This window comes from Mustela nivalis (assembly GCF_964662115.1).
Source record: "Mustela nivalis genome assembly, chromosome: 3".
Lineage (NCBI taxonomy): Eukaryota > Metazoa > Chordata > Mammalia > Carnivora > Mustelidae > Mustela > Mustela nivalis.
In genome coordinates this window covers 105899706-105917306 of record NC_139022.1, presented here as the reverse complement: position 1 = coordinate 105917306, position 17601 = coordinate 105899706, and the positions used below count along the sequence as shown (strand labels likewise).

The 17601-nt window shown below is 36.1% G+C and overlaps 1 protein-coding gene across 13 annotated transcripts in view; it reads right to left on the bottom strand.

The window, feature by feature from the left end:
- Window positions 1-17601, bottom strand: part of FAM13B (family with sequence similarity 13 member B) — a 72631-nt gene that overhangs the window by 44886 nt on the left and 10144 nt on the right. For 3 of the 13 annotated variants that reach the window (XM_082725492.1, XM_082725486.1, XM_082725493.1), the window contains exons 2-8: window positions 10490-10638; window positions 9065-9256; window positions 8147-8359; window positions 6991-7168; window positions 6542-6683; window positions 2812-2907; window positions 82-242 (exon numbers count right to left, since the gene is read on the bottom strand). In XM_082725492.1, the coding sequence (XP_082581618.1) occupies window positions 82-242; window positions 2812-2907; window positions 6542-6683; window positions 6991-7168; window positions 8147-8359; window positions 9065-9256; window positions 10490-10550 (1043 nt within the window). In that variant the 5' untranslated portion in view covers window positions 10551-10638. Of the gene's footprint in view, window positions 1-81; window positions 243-2811; window positions 2908-6541; window positions 6684-6990; window positions 7169-8146; window positions 8360-9064; window positions 9257-10471; window positions 10639-12186; window positions 12446-17601 lie in introns of those variants that run through there. The other 10 variants (XM_082725496.1, XM_082725487.1, XM_082725494.1 and 7 more) reach the window with 6 other exon arrangements.

Sequence of the window (17601 nt, the reverse complement as noted above, 5' to 3'; positions counted from 1 at the left end):
TTTACATGATTCAGTGCTTCAGTGAATCTACATCTAGAATAAAATGTTCAAAAGCTGAAGTTCTTTCAACTGAAATACTACCTTGTTGATGCTGTAACACTACTTGGTTCCAGGATGTTCTCAGTCATCCTTAATTGTACCACCTCTGCCATGTCACTTGATTTTTCTGCACCCTCTTCTGGAAGTTCTTCTATATGTTCCAGCTTTTCATCTTCCTCTTCTTCCTCAGAAAGTTCATTAACCTATATAAATAAGAGGAAATTGAAAATCAAAATTTAATATAACTGTTAACCGACATTATCTAAGATATACTATTCTAAGAAAATTTTAACACAACTCATTTTTTACTTCATTTCCCAGGACCAATTTTCCTAACAGACTAAGCAACAGCCACTCTCCCATATTAGAAGAAAACCGCAAACCAAACTTAACACTTTAAAGCACAAACTTATGATTACCTTAGTGTATCACTAGAAATATGAGTAAGAATGTAAACAATGAAAACCCTGCACACTGCAGTTAGTTAACATTAATCTTCATTTCCTAACCAATCAGTTTTATAGACTGAATAGTTATAAAGACTTCCAACTAACCTCTCCAATTTCCAGGTGCATTTAGCAAATGATTTTAATATAGTATAAGTGCTGGAAAAGGGCAGAGAAATTTTGCCTTAAGGCGTTAACTATGTTTTAGAAAATGTCAGCTAGGGGCACCGGTGTGGCTCAGTGGGTTAAAGCCTCTGCCTTAGGCTCAGGTCATGATCTCAGGGTCCTGGGATTGAGCCCTGCATCGGGCTCTCTGCTCAGCAGGGAGCCTCCTTCCCTTCCTCTCTCTCTGCCTGCCTTTCCACCTACTTGTGATCTCTGTCAAATTAAAAAAAAAAAGAAGAAGAAGAAAGAAGAAAAGAAAAGGTCAGCTAACTTCTAAATGATTCAGATGGAATTTTTCATGAAGAGACTGGACCTTATAAGGGGGAACTCATTGTTTTGGCCAGTAAACACAACTCAAAGCTATAATTTTCTTTCTGGCAGGGGCTATAAAATGTCTTCCATTATCAAACTGGCTACGTAAGTAAACAATCATTCTAATAAAAAGACAATATCGAAAAAGGAAAACCCCCACAAAATATTTCCAAATGAGAAATAACTTGTCAAGCTATCCCAAAGAAGAGCTAGCCATAAAATATCTTAACATCTTTTATAATTTAATACTAGTTATTGAAAACACTGAGCAGTAAAAGTATACCTTTATCCATTCTAGCCAAATGCACTGGAAATACCTAAAATAAATTTACCACTGTGTGTAAGAGAGGTACTCTCGCCCAACAGTCAAAACACAGTTACTAGAATACCCTCAGAAAGTAAACTTTAACCAGAAGATAGGTAATTTCTCCGTGGCATTCTAGCACACTTGTAATCAACAAGTATAGACTGCCTGCTTTCAAGTATAACACAGTAAGTACTTAAAAGCCAAACTCGGAAGGCAGAAAGATATATATTTCACATTCCTACTGTGTCCTTAACTATCCCTCAACTTACTTCTCCAAGCCTATGTATAAAATGGAGATGCTATACATACTACCTACAAGGCTAGTTGAAAGGATTAAGTAATATATGCAAACTCTTCTACAGTGTCTATACATACTAAGCAATAAATAATAGCTATCATTGTAACTGGAATTGTTATTTCAATATAGTGTAGAGCCTAGTTTCTACATGTAACATCACTTCTTTTTTGAGACAGACAGTATTTGCCACCAAACTAAAGCAGGAGCTCTCAAGGTCACTAGTCATCTGGGTCACTAAAAATTCATTACTAACAATAATACTTAAAGACCTTAACTTGTGAACCATTTACTTCATATATATAAAGCATATGCAGCAGATGCAGCTAAATTTGCTCTGCTTCTAAATGCTAACCCTCGTCTACCCCCATCATGTTGAACAATGATGAAAATACTAAAAATCAGTAAGTGATTATTAACTGAACGGTAAAATTTATATACAAAGGTCAAAATTTCATATGATAAATCAGTTTTTAAATGGAATCACATGGAAAATAACCTTCATTTTCCCCAGATGTATTTAATAAATTAATGAAATTCAAGAATATACTTAACATCTACCTGGTAACTCAAGCAGGAAAAAAAAATGGCAAGAAAATACTGTTTTCAGAGATATTAAATGGGAATTACTGTGGCTGATCAATAAAGGTTTGGGCACCAAAATAGTATATTAAAAAAATTTTTATTTAAGATGGCTATTTAAACTGAGAATAAATATTTATTCATTCCACAAATTTTCAGCAGAGAGGTACTGCTATTTTAACATGCTACAGTAGATGTTTTAAAAACTAGTTTATACCTACAGACAAGAGCTCTTAGGAATTACAAATACCTTATACTCAATTACTTTGAATACATTATATTCAATTCAAAAAGCTTTATGTAAACCAACTGACACTGTTCAGTATTTTCACCAATAATCATTCAGTAAGATACAATACGAAAAGTGACCTAATGGGATTTTCTTCCCCTCTCCCCCCATCTCCCAGGCCTCCAAATATAACTTCCTATAGTAAGAAATGACTAAATTAATTTGGGTAAGAATAAGTATTAAAAACTTAAAAATGCCCTCTCTCACCCCATACTTTAAAAATTCTCAATCCTCTCCTTGTCAGCCTGACCTTCTACTTATCAGTGCTCCATCTATTCCTAAATTATTCCAAACCTGCCCTACATATGCAACTGCCTCAACTCCACTCATGGAAAACCACTCACTCTACTTATGGAAAATCCTCATCCATACTTACATCTCTTCTTTCTTTGACTGCTGTAATTCCCTTCTCTAGGGCCTCGTGAAATGCCTGCTCTCCAGACTCCAGCTTGTGGAGAACGCTGCTACCTGCCTTCTCAAATGTATAAAGAAACATAATTATCACCTACATCTTCAAACCACTCTACTGAATTTGCATTCATGTAGGGATCCCATACAAAAAACCTGTCCACCAACTCTGGGTCATTTCTCAAACACTCCCTATTCATCATCGCCAGTCATCTCTCTCACACTATTAATAGAAATATCTACCACCTTGAAAAGGCTCTAGCAGCAAAATACTTGCATTAGTGGGATGAAATTCCAACAGAACAGAGTCCTAGATTAACTTCACTTCCTTCAAATATCAAAATCAGAAGAAAAATAATCAGGGATGGGCCAGATCTACCCATATCTTTAAATATGGGGATAAGAAATTAGGGGATTTAAATATGAGGATTTAAACTAAATTAAGTCAATTTGAAAATACAACCAAAATGTGCTAAGTTTGAGGAACTTTTACTTTCACTCAGTATCTATCACTTCAGCCTCACAAGTCAAATTGAAGTTATAAGAACTGCTTTAAAGAAAGCAAGCTTTCAGGTATCTGAAAGGTATCTGCTCTACTACTGTAACCTACTTATAGTTCAGAAATGGTGATTAAAATGGGTAAGAAACCAGATTCGGGTAACTAGCAACATGGGCCAAAATATTAAATATACATCCCTGTCTCCTCCAACTCACAGCACTACTCCCATTTATTGAGTACATTCTACTCAATATACTAACATCCTCTTTTTTTTTTTTTTTCACGATTTCATTTATTTATTTGAGAAAGAGGGCAAAAGCAGTGGGAGAAGCAAAGGGATAGGTACACATAGACTTTACAATGAGCACAGAGCCCAACATGGGGCTCGATCTCATGACCCTGAGATCCAGACCTGAGCCGAAATCAAAAACTGGACTCAACTCACTGAGCCACCCAGTGACCCCTAATATACCCTTTCCTATCCATGAGCAAATTTGCAGAATTCAACACTATGTCCTGGTGTTAATTAACCACTTATCTATTTAATGTAAAGCACAATGTTAAGTTTTAACAATGTTAAGTTTTAAGTTTTAATGTTAAGTTTTCTTAACATTTTTTAGTGCTTAAAGAAATATAAAAACACAAATGCATTACATGTGAGTTATTCCACTGTCCATCAGAGAATTACACAACATAAAACATAGTCAAGGCATACCCTGAAGACTTCAGAGTCATCAAGATATAAGTAGTAGGGCATATCTGCATCATTATTGTCTTACGAATCAAATCATCTTAGATGTGTAGAAAATGAGTAACACAAACGTATGCACATTATTTCATTTTGAGCAGCCATTAATTTTAACTAAATAAATCACTAAACTAAAACATAATTTCTTTTTTTTAAGATTTTTTTTTTAAAGTAATTTCTATGCTCAACTTAGGGGGCTTGAATTTACAACCCCAAGATCAAGAGTCATATGTTCTACCAACTGAGCTAGCCAGGCACCCCTCAACTAAATCCTCAGGGAAAGAAGTGACACACAATTCCCCAAAGATGGGATTTCTTATGGGCATCAAAAGGCATTAATGGTTTAAGGAAAATCTCCTTGCCTTCTTGTCGTTTTCTATAAAGCAAGAATGATTCTGAAGAGATGTGTTACTTCTTTATTCTAACCAAGTTTTTAAGTCAGGAGCTGTATATGACAGCAGTTCAAAAAATATGGATCACTGATTCTGGCTACAAATTCTATCCGCTTGGGTATACACATGCACACTGTTTTCATCCTCAGTTTAACACATTACAAACTGCAATTTGTCTTGTTACTGTTTCCTTAAAAGTTCCTGATACCTGAATAAAAAGACAAAGGTGGGGTGGGGAAGGAAAAGAAAAAGGGAGGAAGGGAAAGAGGGAGTGAAAATCAGACGATATAAATGCTTACAGGAAGAAAACATGGAAAAACTAAAGAAGGTCTCAACTCCAAATATTAGAAAGACTTATCCAGAAAAGTCCCCAACAGTACAGAAACTCTTTTTTTTTTTTAAGATTTTATTTATTTATTTGTCAGAGAGCGAGTGAGAGCGAGCACAGGCAGACAGAGTGGCAGGCAGAGTCAGAGGGAGAAGCAGGCTCCCTGCGCAGCAAGGAGCCCGATGCGGGACTCGATCCCAGGACGCTGGGATCATGACCTGAGCCGAAGGCAGCTGCTTAACCAACTGAGCCACCCAGGCGTCCCTAGTACAGAAACTCTTAAACAAAAGATGGGCTACCCAGAAAATAAAACTTCGAAATTCATATTATCAGAACCAAGACCTATAAGAACTAATGAAAATCTGTATGATAAACTACCTTTCAAGAGTTGCTGCTTCCTAATCTAAAAGCAAATGAAGAGATCCACCCAATGTGCATCAATAATTACCACCTAATCAATCATCAAGACCTGGATACATATGCGAGTGATAAGGGGAGCTACTAATAATTACATAAAGAGATATAAATCAGGACTCTTCTGAAAAAATGGGGCATACTATTACCTTTTCAAGTGGAGATCAAGAACAAGAAATCAAATAAATCATAACACTGCATCCATACAATAGGGATCTATGCAGTAAAAACAAAAGAATATGCTCTCTCTATTCCAGTTAAGACTCCCAATATACGTTAACTGACTTTAAAAAAAGAAAAAAAGATGCAGAACAGTGTGTACACTATGCTACTTTCCTGTTTAAAAAACTAAGCAAATACTTACTTATATCTGCATAATGAAACTCTGGAAAAAAATACATAGAAAACCAACGTGGGGGCAAAGGAATGGATTTGGGTAAACCAAGAAATTTTACTGTATATTTTATTGTAACCAGGTGAATGATTTACTCTAAGAAGAGCAACCACACCGCAGGCCCAAAATATAAGTAACTTCACAGACTTTAACCTAATAAAAGTTTGACAAATTATTTCAGTTAAGTGCAAAAGAAAAACCTCTACATAGACCTAAATTATAAATTCTAAACATGAAAAGTATGAATTAATGTGACCTTACAATAAATTTATCAAATAAATTTTTTACACTAAAAAATTTGTTGTGCATCAATATTCTCATTTCATGAAGGAGAAAGTAACCAGGTTCTTGTACTAACTCAACCATCAAGGTACAGCAGAACAAAATATAATGCAGCCAAAGAAATGAATGTTAATTTTCCAAAGTCACAAAAGTTAAAAAACTGCCGTGAGCTTCCCGATAATGAAAACGACTGCACTGCTCTACTGACCTGTGACTTTCATCAAGAAAAACTTCCTATTTTTACAAGTTTGTGTGAACTTTGTATTTAATCTATCCCTCTACCTTCTACTTCTCACCCTTTGCCTACATTCTGTGAAAAGTTTCTTTGCAAAAGCAAAAAAACACCACCCATTCTTATAAAATAAACAATGCTTAAGTTAGAAGAAAACACACAAACCCCACAAACTAACATAAATTCTGCTTTCAATACCTTATAAAAAGTAATAAAAACTCAAATTGAGAACTTAAGAAAAAATACCATATTCATACATTACATGGATGTGTCACCCATGACTCCATATAATAACCAAGTGAACTGCTTTGTTCAGTACTTTAAAACTCCACCTGAGTTTATGCAAGCCCTTCAGAGCATATTCTTTAAAAATTCTCCCTCCAAGTAGAGTATTTTAAAATATTCTCACCTGTTCAGTAATTGAACTTAAATCATTAGATGAGAAATCTTCCTCTTCATTCTCAAAAAACTCATAGTAATTTTCCAGAAGTCCAGCCATTATCCTGCTCACTATTTCTTGCTCTTTCAGATCTTCCACATCTGTGTAAATGCTAAGAATAAAAGTCTAAATTGAACTGAAAGTCCTTAAATCAAATACAGGTAAAATTAGAAGACAACCAATGAGTCACTTTATAAACCTGAGCAATTTATATCATTATTCTGTGCCTCAGTTTTCCCATCTGTAAAGCCTACCTAATTTGTACCCTCTTCACAGAAATGCTCGGAGGGTTAATCAGATCTACTATAAAAAATAATGGTTCACCAGGCAACCTATGATCTTTGGCAGGTAGTTATAATGACTCTATTTCACAAATTCAATTTTTTTTTGATTACATAAAAATTTGTGGAAAAACTTACTGGAAGACATCTGGACCAAAGACAGCAGCCAAAGAGTTTGCAGACCAAATTTCTTCATGATGTGATGCTACATTGGCTAAAAATCTACACAGAAACTTTAACAAACTGTAATTAACAGGTGGAAGCTGCTGTAAAAGGAACCTCAACTTTCTTCCAAATTCATCTTCATTATTATAATCTATAAAACATAATGACAGGTTTTTTTAATGAAGTAAAAGCAAAGCTCAGATTTTTTGCCAGGTTCACATTACTCCACCCACATTACCTTTTTACTATTAACAATTCAAAACCTCTTCACTTCCTCTACCAGAGGCCAAATGGCTTAGAGCTTCACATTTCACTTATTAAGGGAAAGAGAAGAGTTGGAGAAGGAATTCAACCCCTCAATTGCTGAACGTTGTTTTCCTCACCTATTACTCATTGGCCCAAATTCTCTATGTTTGTTTAATTCTCATCATACTGTCTCTTGCATGACTGTACCTGTATTTCCAAAGCAGTGCCAACCCTAAGAAGTCAAAATGCACTGGCCAATGCAAGTCAACAACTATGAGTGAACAAAGATTTAACCCACACCACGGAAAACCTAACCCAACAAATACAAATCAGCCTTTTTTTTTTCTTTACTTGGCTTGAAGTCTGATGTCCAAATTGATATTTTATTTCCTTCAGGCAGGGGTCCAAGAACAAACTACAGATATATTCTGAACCCGGAATCAAAGCTGTCTTCTGGTTTTTGCTAGGAAGTTCTATCAAACCAGGGATAAAGAGTATCCTACAGCAACATCACCACTAAGGAACAGCACTATTATTGGATATTATGCCACACATACCACTTTATATGTATTTCTCTTCTTTCCCAACCTATTCCATGTTCTTCTGTCCTGCCTTTTCTTCTCCTTCTCCTCCTCCTCTCCCTGTAGCTTAGGCTTCCTAAGACCAGTCATAAAAAGTAAACAGGACTACAGGGATCTAAGAAGTTGCCATCCCCTTGACTAGACCATACAGACCCAAAGAGCATATGTCCTCCAAAAGGGGAACATAAGAAATGAATCTCAGAACTATTATAATTACTGTTTACATGTCAAGATTTCTACAAGATAAAAAGACTTCAAAATTAATGGTAAATGACTGATAGGTAAGAATCAAATTATACTACCTTGAGAAAGTTGCATCAAGTGAATATGCAAACTGCCAGGGATAACAGGTTCAGGGAGTTCTTGAAGGAAAAACCTAAGAAGACTAATAGCTGAGGGAACATCTGCTTCCTTAACCAAGTCCACCTCTTCTCCGCTGTCGTATCTCTGCCGCAGCCACTCCACTGTCTCAGCATTTCCATTGACTTGAAAAAGTCCTTGTTGCTCCAGACCTCCTACATTAGTTCAAAGTAAAAATTTTAAAAGCTTCAACTTCGACTACTTGGCCATATATATTCATTTTCCAACCAACTTAAAATACTCACTTTTGTTTGGTTGGTTTTTCTTAATTTTTTTTTTTTTCAGTGTTCCAAGATTCATTATTTATGCACCACACCCAGTGCTCCAGGCAATATATGTGCCCTCCTTAATACCCATCACTAGGCACACCCAACCCCCCAAACCCCTCCCCTCCAAAACAAAACCCTCAGTTTGTTTCTCAGAGTCCACAATCTCTCATGGTTTGTCTCTCCTCCAATTTCTCCCCACTCACTCCTCCTCTCCATCTCCCGATGTCTTCCGTGTTATTCCTTATGTTCCACTAATGGCCAAAATACTCACTTTTGAAAAAACCTTGGCTCTCCCTACAGGGCTAAACACCTTCAAATCACACATTTTAGGAACATCCTATCTCTGTCCTGAGGGATAATTTATTTTAATCACTCCACCTCCATTAAAAATATTCCATTACCACCCCACTAAACAATGCTATATGCTGGACATTTCTAAGTATATAACTTTACATAAAGAAATTTCTACCATTTTTCCTTCCTATATTTTGGACTTTCCATAGTGGAAAAAAAGAAAAGAAAAAAAAATCCGAGGTCAAAAGGGATAAACTGTTCAACAAAGGCTAGTCCTCAAGGTAAGGAAATGTATACCATGTTCCTCAATATAGTCCACAACGTGGCGGACTATGAACGGAACCTCATTGTCTGGATGTCCTCCCTGCTGCAGCTCATCAAGTGGAATTCCAAATATTTTGTTAGCAAGAACGGAGTTGCAGTTACTCAAGGAAGGGGAGGAGCTCTTCCTCATATCTTTTTTGCAGCCAGAAATCAAAGCTGTCTTTTCTGCCAAATGAAAGACAAACAAACAAAAAAAGAGACTAATTATCAACAGGTGACAAGATGATTAAATACATTACAAAAAATGCTTTACACCTGAATTTGTTTTCATCATTACATATGTTCCAGTTCTCGGGCCCACAAGATATTCTACAAATAAAGCTCAACACAATCATCCAAACATTTTCTCTGTTACATCTAGTTTGCGCATTTATCAAACAGTGGCACATCTATCATTAAACTTAACAAAGGACATTAATGTCCCAAAGACAAATTATGGGGCAAGAGGACCTTTACTGACCAGGCTTAATGACACAGGTAAAAAGCCAAACCCAATCATTTTTGTACTGTGCTGTATGAAGCACATCTAACCTCTTAATTTATAAGCACCCAAAACAGGAGAGAATCACTTTTTATATATAAAGTATTGAGCTAATAATCACTTTTCATCAATGATGGGCTAGTAAGAACAAGACCAACCAGCTCTTATTCGACATGACAGAGCAGCCACAATGTTTTTATAAATGAAGGATATTTTTCAGTTCTAGACATCAACTTTCAAATGAGAATGTTCATCAATCCTGCTGTTTCATTAATTATTTCAAAGAAAAATTTCCATAGCCAATCTCACTCAGAAGAAATAAGTTATTTATCTTAACTTTGTAGGAACAGTGATCTGTCAAGTACTGAGAGAAAACAATGTTTCAAATATCTGAAGCATCAGACAACAAGTAATCCCAAGAAAAATTTGTTTCCTAAAATATTTATTACTTTATGTGGGAAATGAGTATTTTCAAAAGAAAAACTTTTTTCAAAAGATGTTAATGAACGAAATGACACCAACTGGGCAAATTTTTTTCATCACATCTGAGAAACCATTCCTTTCTCATAAGAAAGAACAGAGCAAAATAATAAATCTACTCAATATTCTAAAGTTTGCAAAAATAATATTTATATAAATTACATAATAGTTGTACCCAGTTGATCAAGAGTGTCACAATGTGACTAGGAAACAATCCATTCAACTTGAAGAAATTAGGGGAAGCAAAAATGCTATAAATTTATATAGCTTTCAACAAGCAAGATCCATTCTTCAACATATGTGGGGCCAGGCAATAACTACAAAACCTCAAGTTAATAATCAAATAGCAGCAACAGTAGATCAACTCCAAAATTTCTTTGTATTTATACAGCACAGGAGTTACCATTTTGAAAACTTACCTTTGAGTACTTAAACACCTAAGTTTAAAAAATGGCTTCTGCACCAGCTACCCTCACTGAGCAAGCATTCTTTTGTCATTTATGGCTGTTTGAGATTATGGCAGAAGATCAGCCTGTAGTTCCTCATTGAAGAAACGCAGAACTCGATCAGTACTTCAGCAGTTAATCTATAAGAAAAAAAAAAACAGTTCTTTTCATTCCCCAAATCATCTCTTACTATGAGAAGCAACTAGAATAAGCAGTGAAGTCCAGTTATTTAGGAGGGTAACTATACTGAACACTATTCTTCTGCCTGAAAATTGGTCTTTAACCTACTAAAGGCAAAATCTTACACAAGGTTTCAAATTATGGTGGCCAACCTGGGCAAGGATCTTTCTGGTAAAAACAAATAAAAGAACTGCAGAGGAGAATCTTTAACAGTACAGATCTTCAGAGATTACACCACTCAAATATTCCATCTTCCTCAATGGAGCCTTCATTGGAACACACACACCCCGCCCACCTCCACTGGGTCCCCATATACTCAGAACAAAACACAAAAACCTTTTCAGATCAAAGAACTGAAGATATGATTTTAAGCTTGGAAAAGCACTTATGTACTTCTTTCTTTTCTTTGTATAGAGCAGGGTTTTTTGTTTGTTTGTTTTTTGTTTTTAGCAAGACTGTAGTTGTTTGAGCTTTCTGGTTTGGAGAGACAATAGCATATGTTGGAAAAAAGCACTTAAGAAAAGCTAATATTCAAATATTGACTCCACCATCCTAAACATATGACCCTGAACAACTTCCATGTCTTCACCTCTCTAATCTTAGGTTTCCTTTATGTAAGAGTAATACTTATACAGCTGTGTAACTGAGATAATACAAGGAAGGTAGTAGACAGAGAACCAGTTTTCTCTCTTCTTTGCATTTAACACTGAAAGACCAGCAAATAGGCTGGGAAGAGAGGAGTTTTGTTTGGCAATGGGCTTAGTATTTGGTCTCAACTGTGAATTGTTGTTTCATCATCCTCTATGAATTCCAGTAATCTACTTAAGAAATCTTCTAATAAGCTCAGGAAACTACACTACAGTACTCTGTTCAAGAGAGTGCAGGAAAGCAGAAGAGTATTATCATTCAGTGTCGTTTTCAAAAATGTCTTATTAGTAACATACACCTCCAGGAGGAACATGAAAAATGGGGGGGCGGGGGAGGAAAACCACATTCCCACAACAAATCTTCGGTAGATGATTACTTCCTAAACATCTTGAAATGCCTGCTAAGACATGTATGTAGCCTATTCATCTGAAACACAACTTCAAAGTTAAGTTATGGAAGATCTTTTAGAGAGGTTAACTTCAGGGATAAAATATCTAATGAACTTACATTAAGTCAGGTTGATACATTCACAACATAAAGAAAATGGGAATCTGCTTGATGTACAATAAATTAATACTCAGAAGAGTTCTGTTAGAGTCAAGTTCTGTGTATCATTAAAATGGGTACTCAATGTTTCTGTGCCTTGTTAATGAAACAAGGAATCAGCAGAGTACAAAAAGCATTTAGACTGAAGAGTGGCCCAAAATAATATTCCTGTGAAATGCAAGGTAGTTTTTGACATTATTTAATCTTGTTCCCCACTCCTTGTCCCTGTAAATATTCCCTTCCTATCTGTAGTGGGTTCAACATTGTTCCCCCCAAAATTCGTGTTCATCCAGGAATTCAAAATGTGAACTTACTTGGAAATAGGGTCTGTGCATATGCAGTTAGTTAAGGATCTCAAGATGAAATCATCCTGAGGGTGCCTGGGTGGCTCAGTTGGTTAGGCCTCTGCCTTTGGCTCAGGTCATGATCCCAGGGTCTTGGGATGAAGCCCCATGTCGGGCTCCCTGCCCTGTGGGAGCCTGCTTCTCCTCCTCCCTCTCTGATGCTCCCCCTGTTTGTGCTCTCTGGCTCTCTCTCTCAAATAAATAAATGAAATCTTTAAAAAAAAAAATCCTGATTTTAGGGTGAGTCCTAAATCCAATGACGGGTGTCCTTATCAGCAGAATACAGGACACACAGAGACATAAAGAGGGGAAGAAGGCCATGTGAAGATGGAGGGAGAAACTGCGAGTTATGCAGTCACAAGACAAGAAACATCAGGAGCCACCAAAAGCTGGGAGAGGCAAAGGAAGATTCCTCCCCAGAACCTTCAGAGGGAATATGACCCTGCCCGCACCTTGATTTTAGCCTTCTGGCTTCCAGATCCATGAGAAAAAAAAAATTCTATTGCTTTAGAGTTATCCTGTTTATAGTAATTTGTCATGGAATCCCTAGAAAATTCATGTGACATCTAAACTACAAAATCCAGTTCTCAAAGGAAAATATTATCAGGTACCATAGAAAAATGTCCCAAAGAGATCTGATGAATGTCTTAGCAAACAGAATCAATAAATGGAAAGAAAGCCATTAATCAATAAAAGACTTGAAACAAGAGAATAAATGTTCAGACTTTGAAAATAACCAATTTATTATAAATCAGAACAGCAAAATCATTTTAAGATTTTTTAAAATTTTAAGTACAATATACCCACCCCAACATCGGACTCAAATTCACAACCCCAAGATCAAGAGTTACATGCTCTACTGACTGAGGCAGCCAGGCACTCCCAAAATAGTAAAATCATTTTATATACCAATGACTACTGCCTCCTATAGTGGTACTGACATCAAGTAAGGATTCATTTTGAATTTTACATCATGAGGCAAGAGTGATTAAAAAAAAAAAAAAAGCAACTAAATACCAATTTTCAAAATGGCAGGTGACAGGTACATTCAGGAAAGTATAACTTCATATACCAGGCTATCAACTTGAGTTCTGCTGAGGATCAAGGTATTTCTACATTCCACTCAGTTCTACCTACATATACATATATATGATAGCAACATACACCTTTCTTAATAGCAGAGAATCTTTTTTAAATTAAGATAAATATATTATTTGTTTCAGGGGTACAGGTCTGTGATTCAACAGTCTTAATGTTAATATCCAGTGCTCATTACAACACATACCTTCCCAGTGTCCATCACCCAATCACTGCAACCTCCCACCCACCTGCCCTCCAGCCACCCTGTTTATTCCTAAGATTAAGGGTGTCTTATAGTTTGTCTCCCTCTCTGATTTCATCTTGTTTCATTTTTTCCTCTATTCCCCTATGACCCTCTGCCTTTTTTGTTAAATTCCACATACCAGGAAGATCATATAATTGTCTTTCTATGATTGACTTATTTCGCTTAGCCTAATACCCTCTATCTAGTTCCAGCCACGTTGTTACAAATGGCAAGATTTCATTTTTTTATATGGCTTAGCACAGAATCTTCTAAGTTTTAAATACCTAATAAAATTAGTAGAGAGGGACTTTTTTTAAAAAAAGTACAATACCAACATCAATACAATGGACAAATAACTGAGCTCTTACAATATGCCAGGAACTGGGCATCTGGGTGGTTCAGTGGGTTAAGCAACTGCCTTCAGTTTGGGTTATGATCCTGGAGTGCCAGGATTAAGTTCCGCAAATGGCTCCCAGCTGAGTGGGAAGTCTGCTTCTCCCTCTGACCTGCCCCCTTCTCATGCTCTCTCAAAATAAATAAATAAAATCCTAAAAAAAAAAAAAAAACACGACAACAACAACAAAAAAAAAACCACAATATGCCAGGAACTATTTTAAGTGTTTTATTCTTTTTCTTAAAGTTTTTTTTTTTTTTTTAATTTGAGACAAATGAGAGCGAGCACAGAGGGAAAGGGAGAAGCAAACTCCCCACTGAGTGAAGAGCCAAACATGGGCTGGGCCTTGATCTCAGGACCCTCACACCATGACTTGAGCTGAAGGCAGACACTTAACCAACTGGGCCGCCCAGGTGCCACTTAAGGGCTTTAAGTGTATTAATTCCAGGGCGCCTGGGTGGCTAAGTGGGTTAGGCCTTTGCCTTTGGCTCAAGTCATGATCTCAGGATCCTGGGATGGAGTCCCGAATAGGCTCTCTGCTCAGCAGGGAGCCTGCTTCCTCCTCTCTCTGCCTGCCTCTCTGCCTACTTGTGATCTCCCTCTCCTCTGTCAAATAAATAAACAAAATCTTTAAAAGGAGAAAAATAAATGTATTAATTCTTTTATCCTTACAACAATTCTATGGATGCAGATACCTTCATTATATCCATTTCACTGAAAAGAAAACCAAAAAACACTGAGAACTTCCTGGGGTGATGAAAATGTTCTATGTCATAACTATGACAGTGATGGTAATGTGCTTAATACACATGTCAATTGAACTACTGGGTATTTAACCCAAAGATACAGATGGTTAGGGCCACATGCACCCCAATGTTTATAGCAGCAATGTCCACAGTAGCCAAACTGTGGAAAGGGCCAAAGTGCCCTTCAACAGATGAATGGATAAGAAGATGTGGTCCACATACACAATAGAATATTACTCAGCCATGAGGAAGGATGAATACCCAGCTTTTGCATCAACGTGGATGGGACTGGAGATTACACTAAGTGGAGTAAGTCAAGCAGAGAATGTCAGTTATCATATGGTTTCATTTATGTGTGGAATATAAGTAATAGCATGGAGGACATTAGGAACATGAAGGGGAAAATGAATGGGGAGAAATCGAGTGGGAGATGAACCAGGAGAGACTATGGACTTCAGGAAACAAACTGAAGATTTTAGAAATCTTCAGTTGGGCGAACAGGTGAGCCTGGTGATGGGTATTAAGGAGGGCACGGATTGCATGGACCACTGGGCATTATACAGAAACAATGAATCATGGAACACTACATCAAAAACTAATGATGTACTGTATGGTGACTAACATAATACAAAAATGGGAAAAAAAGAAACAATGAAAATCCTATTTAATAAATATTTATAGTTCTTATATAAGCCAGGTTCTAGGAAATGAACAAAACCTAGCTAAACAAACAGGCAAAAATACTTAGTATCATAATGCTTCCATGATGGTGATGTTTTTGTTGTTGTTGTTTTTAATTAAAAACTCAAGCAATCCCTGTCCCCTGAGCTTCTGACTTATATCTAAAACTGCCTGCTTAGGAAGAAAACAAAAGGGTTTAAAAAGGAAAGGCAAAACCAAGAAACAGACTCTAAACCTTAGAGAACAAACTGACAGTTACTAGAGGGGACATGGGCAGGGGGATGGGCTAAACGAGTGACGGGAATTAAGGAGGACACTTGTGATAAGCACTGGGTGTTGTATATAAGTGATGAGTCACTAAATTCTACACCAGAAACCAATATTACACTGCACATAAACTAACTGTAATTTAAAATGTGATTAGAAAAAACAATACACATATCAAACTTACTGGACATTTAAATTGGTGAATGCTATTGTATATAAATTACTGCATATAAATTTTACTTCAAAAAAACAAAAAATTAAAAAGAAACCATATAAAGACATAACATCACCTTAATAGTTAAATAATACCAAGCTACTTTCATTATAGAATATGTCATTTTTTAAAATATACTTCTCTTTCCAAAAAAGAAAAATAAAAGCTCTCTTTCAACCACATTTCAAGAACCTATCCTATTCGGTCATCAGTATGTTATCCAGCTTATTTAGAAATTACTACATTTTTTTAAAAATTTCAATTGGACTGAAGATTAAGTCTTTTCAAAGCAAACAATTTAACAAAACAATGTAATAGTGTTAAGCTATGATCTGTGATATACTAATAAATAATAAAGTTTCATTGTTTTGCAAATAAACTGTGATAAGAGTAGCATCTGCCAAGATAAACCGTCATTTTCATGTGAAAAACTTCTACATTCAGAATGAACAGAAACTGGGCCCCTGGGTGGCTGAGTGGGTTAAGCCTCTGCCTTAGGCTCAGCTTCCCCATCTCTCTCTGCCTGCCTCTCTATTTGTGATCGCTGTCTGCCAAATAAAATCTTTAAAAAAAAATAAAAAAGAACAGAAAGGAACAAGAAAATTCACTTATGCCTTAAATGCTTTTGACAAAATAGTATACAATTCACACAGAAAAATTTAAGAGCTACCTCAATAATTGCTAAAGCCCCCCCACCAAAAGCAAAGGGAAAAAAAAAAGCCCTCTTACTAGTTTACTATGAGGGAAAAGACAACAGGGAGCTGGGCCTCAATAAAGGTGGTAAACTTCGGGAAAAGAGATTTAAGTTTTTAGACAATTACACTGTCTGACTCTAAGTCAGCGAACTAAATCTTAAGGTAAATAAATTTACCCCTGCTCCATATATTCAGGTTTTCATTAGCAAGCTCTAAACATTTCATCAATGCAAAGGAAAAGGCACCTCTTCATTCAGAAGGTACCACCTTCATTCCAAGTCAACAAAGACAGCTCTATGAAGGTTCCCAAAATACTAAATCAGTGGTTTCTTTAGGATCTGAAAAATTGACAAGATATTAATTTGTCTGAAACCCTAACACTATACCAAACAAACAGAAAGGCCAAACCAATGTCTCAAGAGCACATAAAGTTACCTGTCATATGTTCACAGATGCTATTTTGATCCAGGAAAACACCAAGTCAAATCTATTATTAAATTCATAGTGACAATGCCACTAAGTATTAAAGGATAAAACAGAATTCAGGATTAGAAGTATTTTAAATAAAAAAGCTATAACACTCCAAAGTTTAGGAACTTCTTTACCTTAAAAAAACAGAAAAAAAGAGTATGAAGTACATCTTTTGACAGTTTTTACCCTTATGTCTGAGGACTTGTTCATCTGAATGCACTTTAACATACTACTAGACGGTGCAATCATCCTCCATGTCATTCCACAAAACTACAATGAACAACGGAATCAAGCCTGTTTTTTAAGACTACAGTTGCCAAATTAAGATTCAAGATATAGCACATATATTTCAAAGACTAAAACACACTAAATGTAAACCATTTTACCTTGAGACAGTTTATTGTTCTTCTATTTAACATATTCAGGCAAAAATTGGTTGCCCCTGGAGATAAGCTACTGGTAAATAGCCTGGCTCATTTTAAAAAACTCTCAAAACTAGTCAATTATTTTATAACCTCCAACCATGATTTCAAGCGATTCCAATCAAAACAAAGTAATAAAGCCAGAGGGAGATAAAATCCCTTGTAACTAAG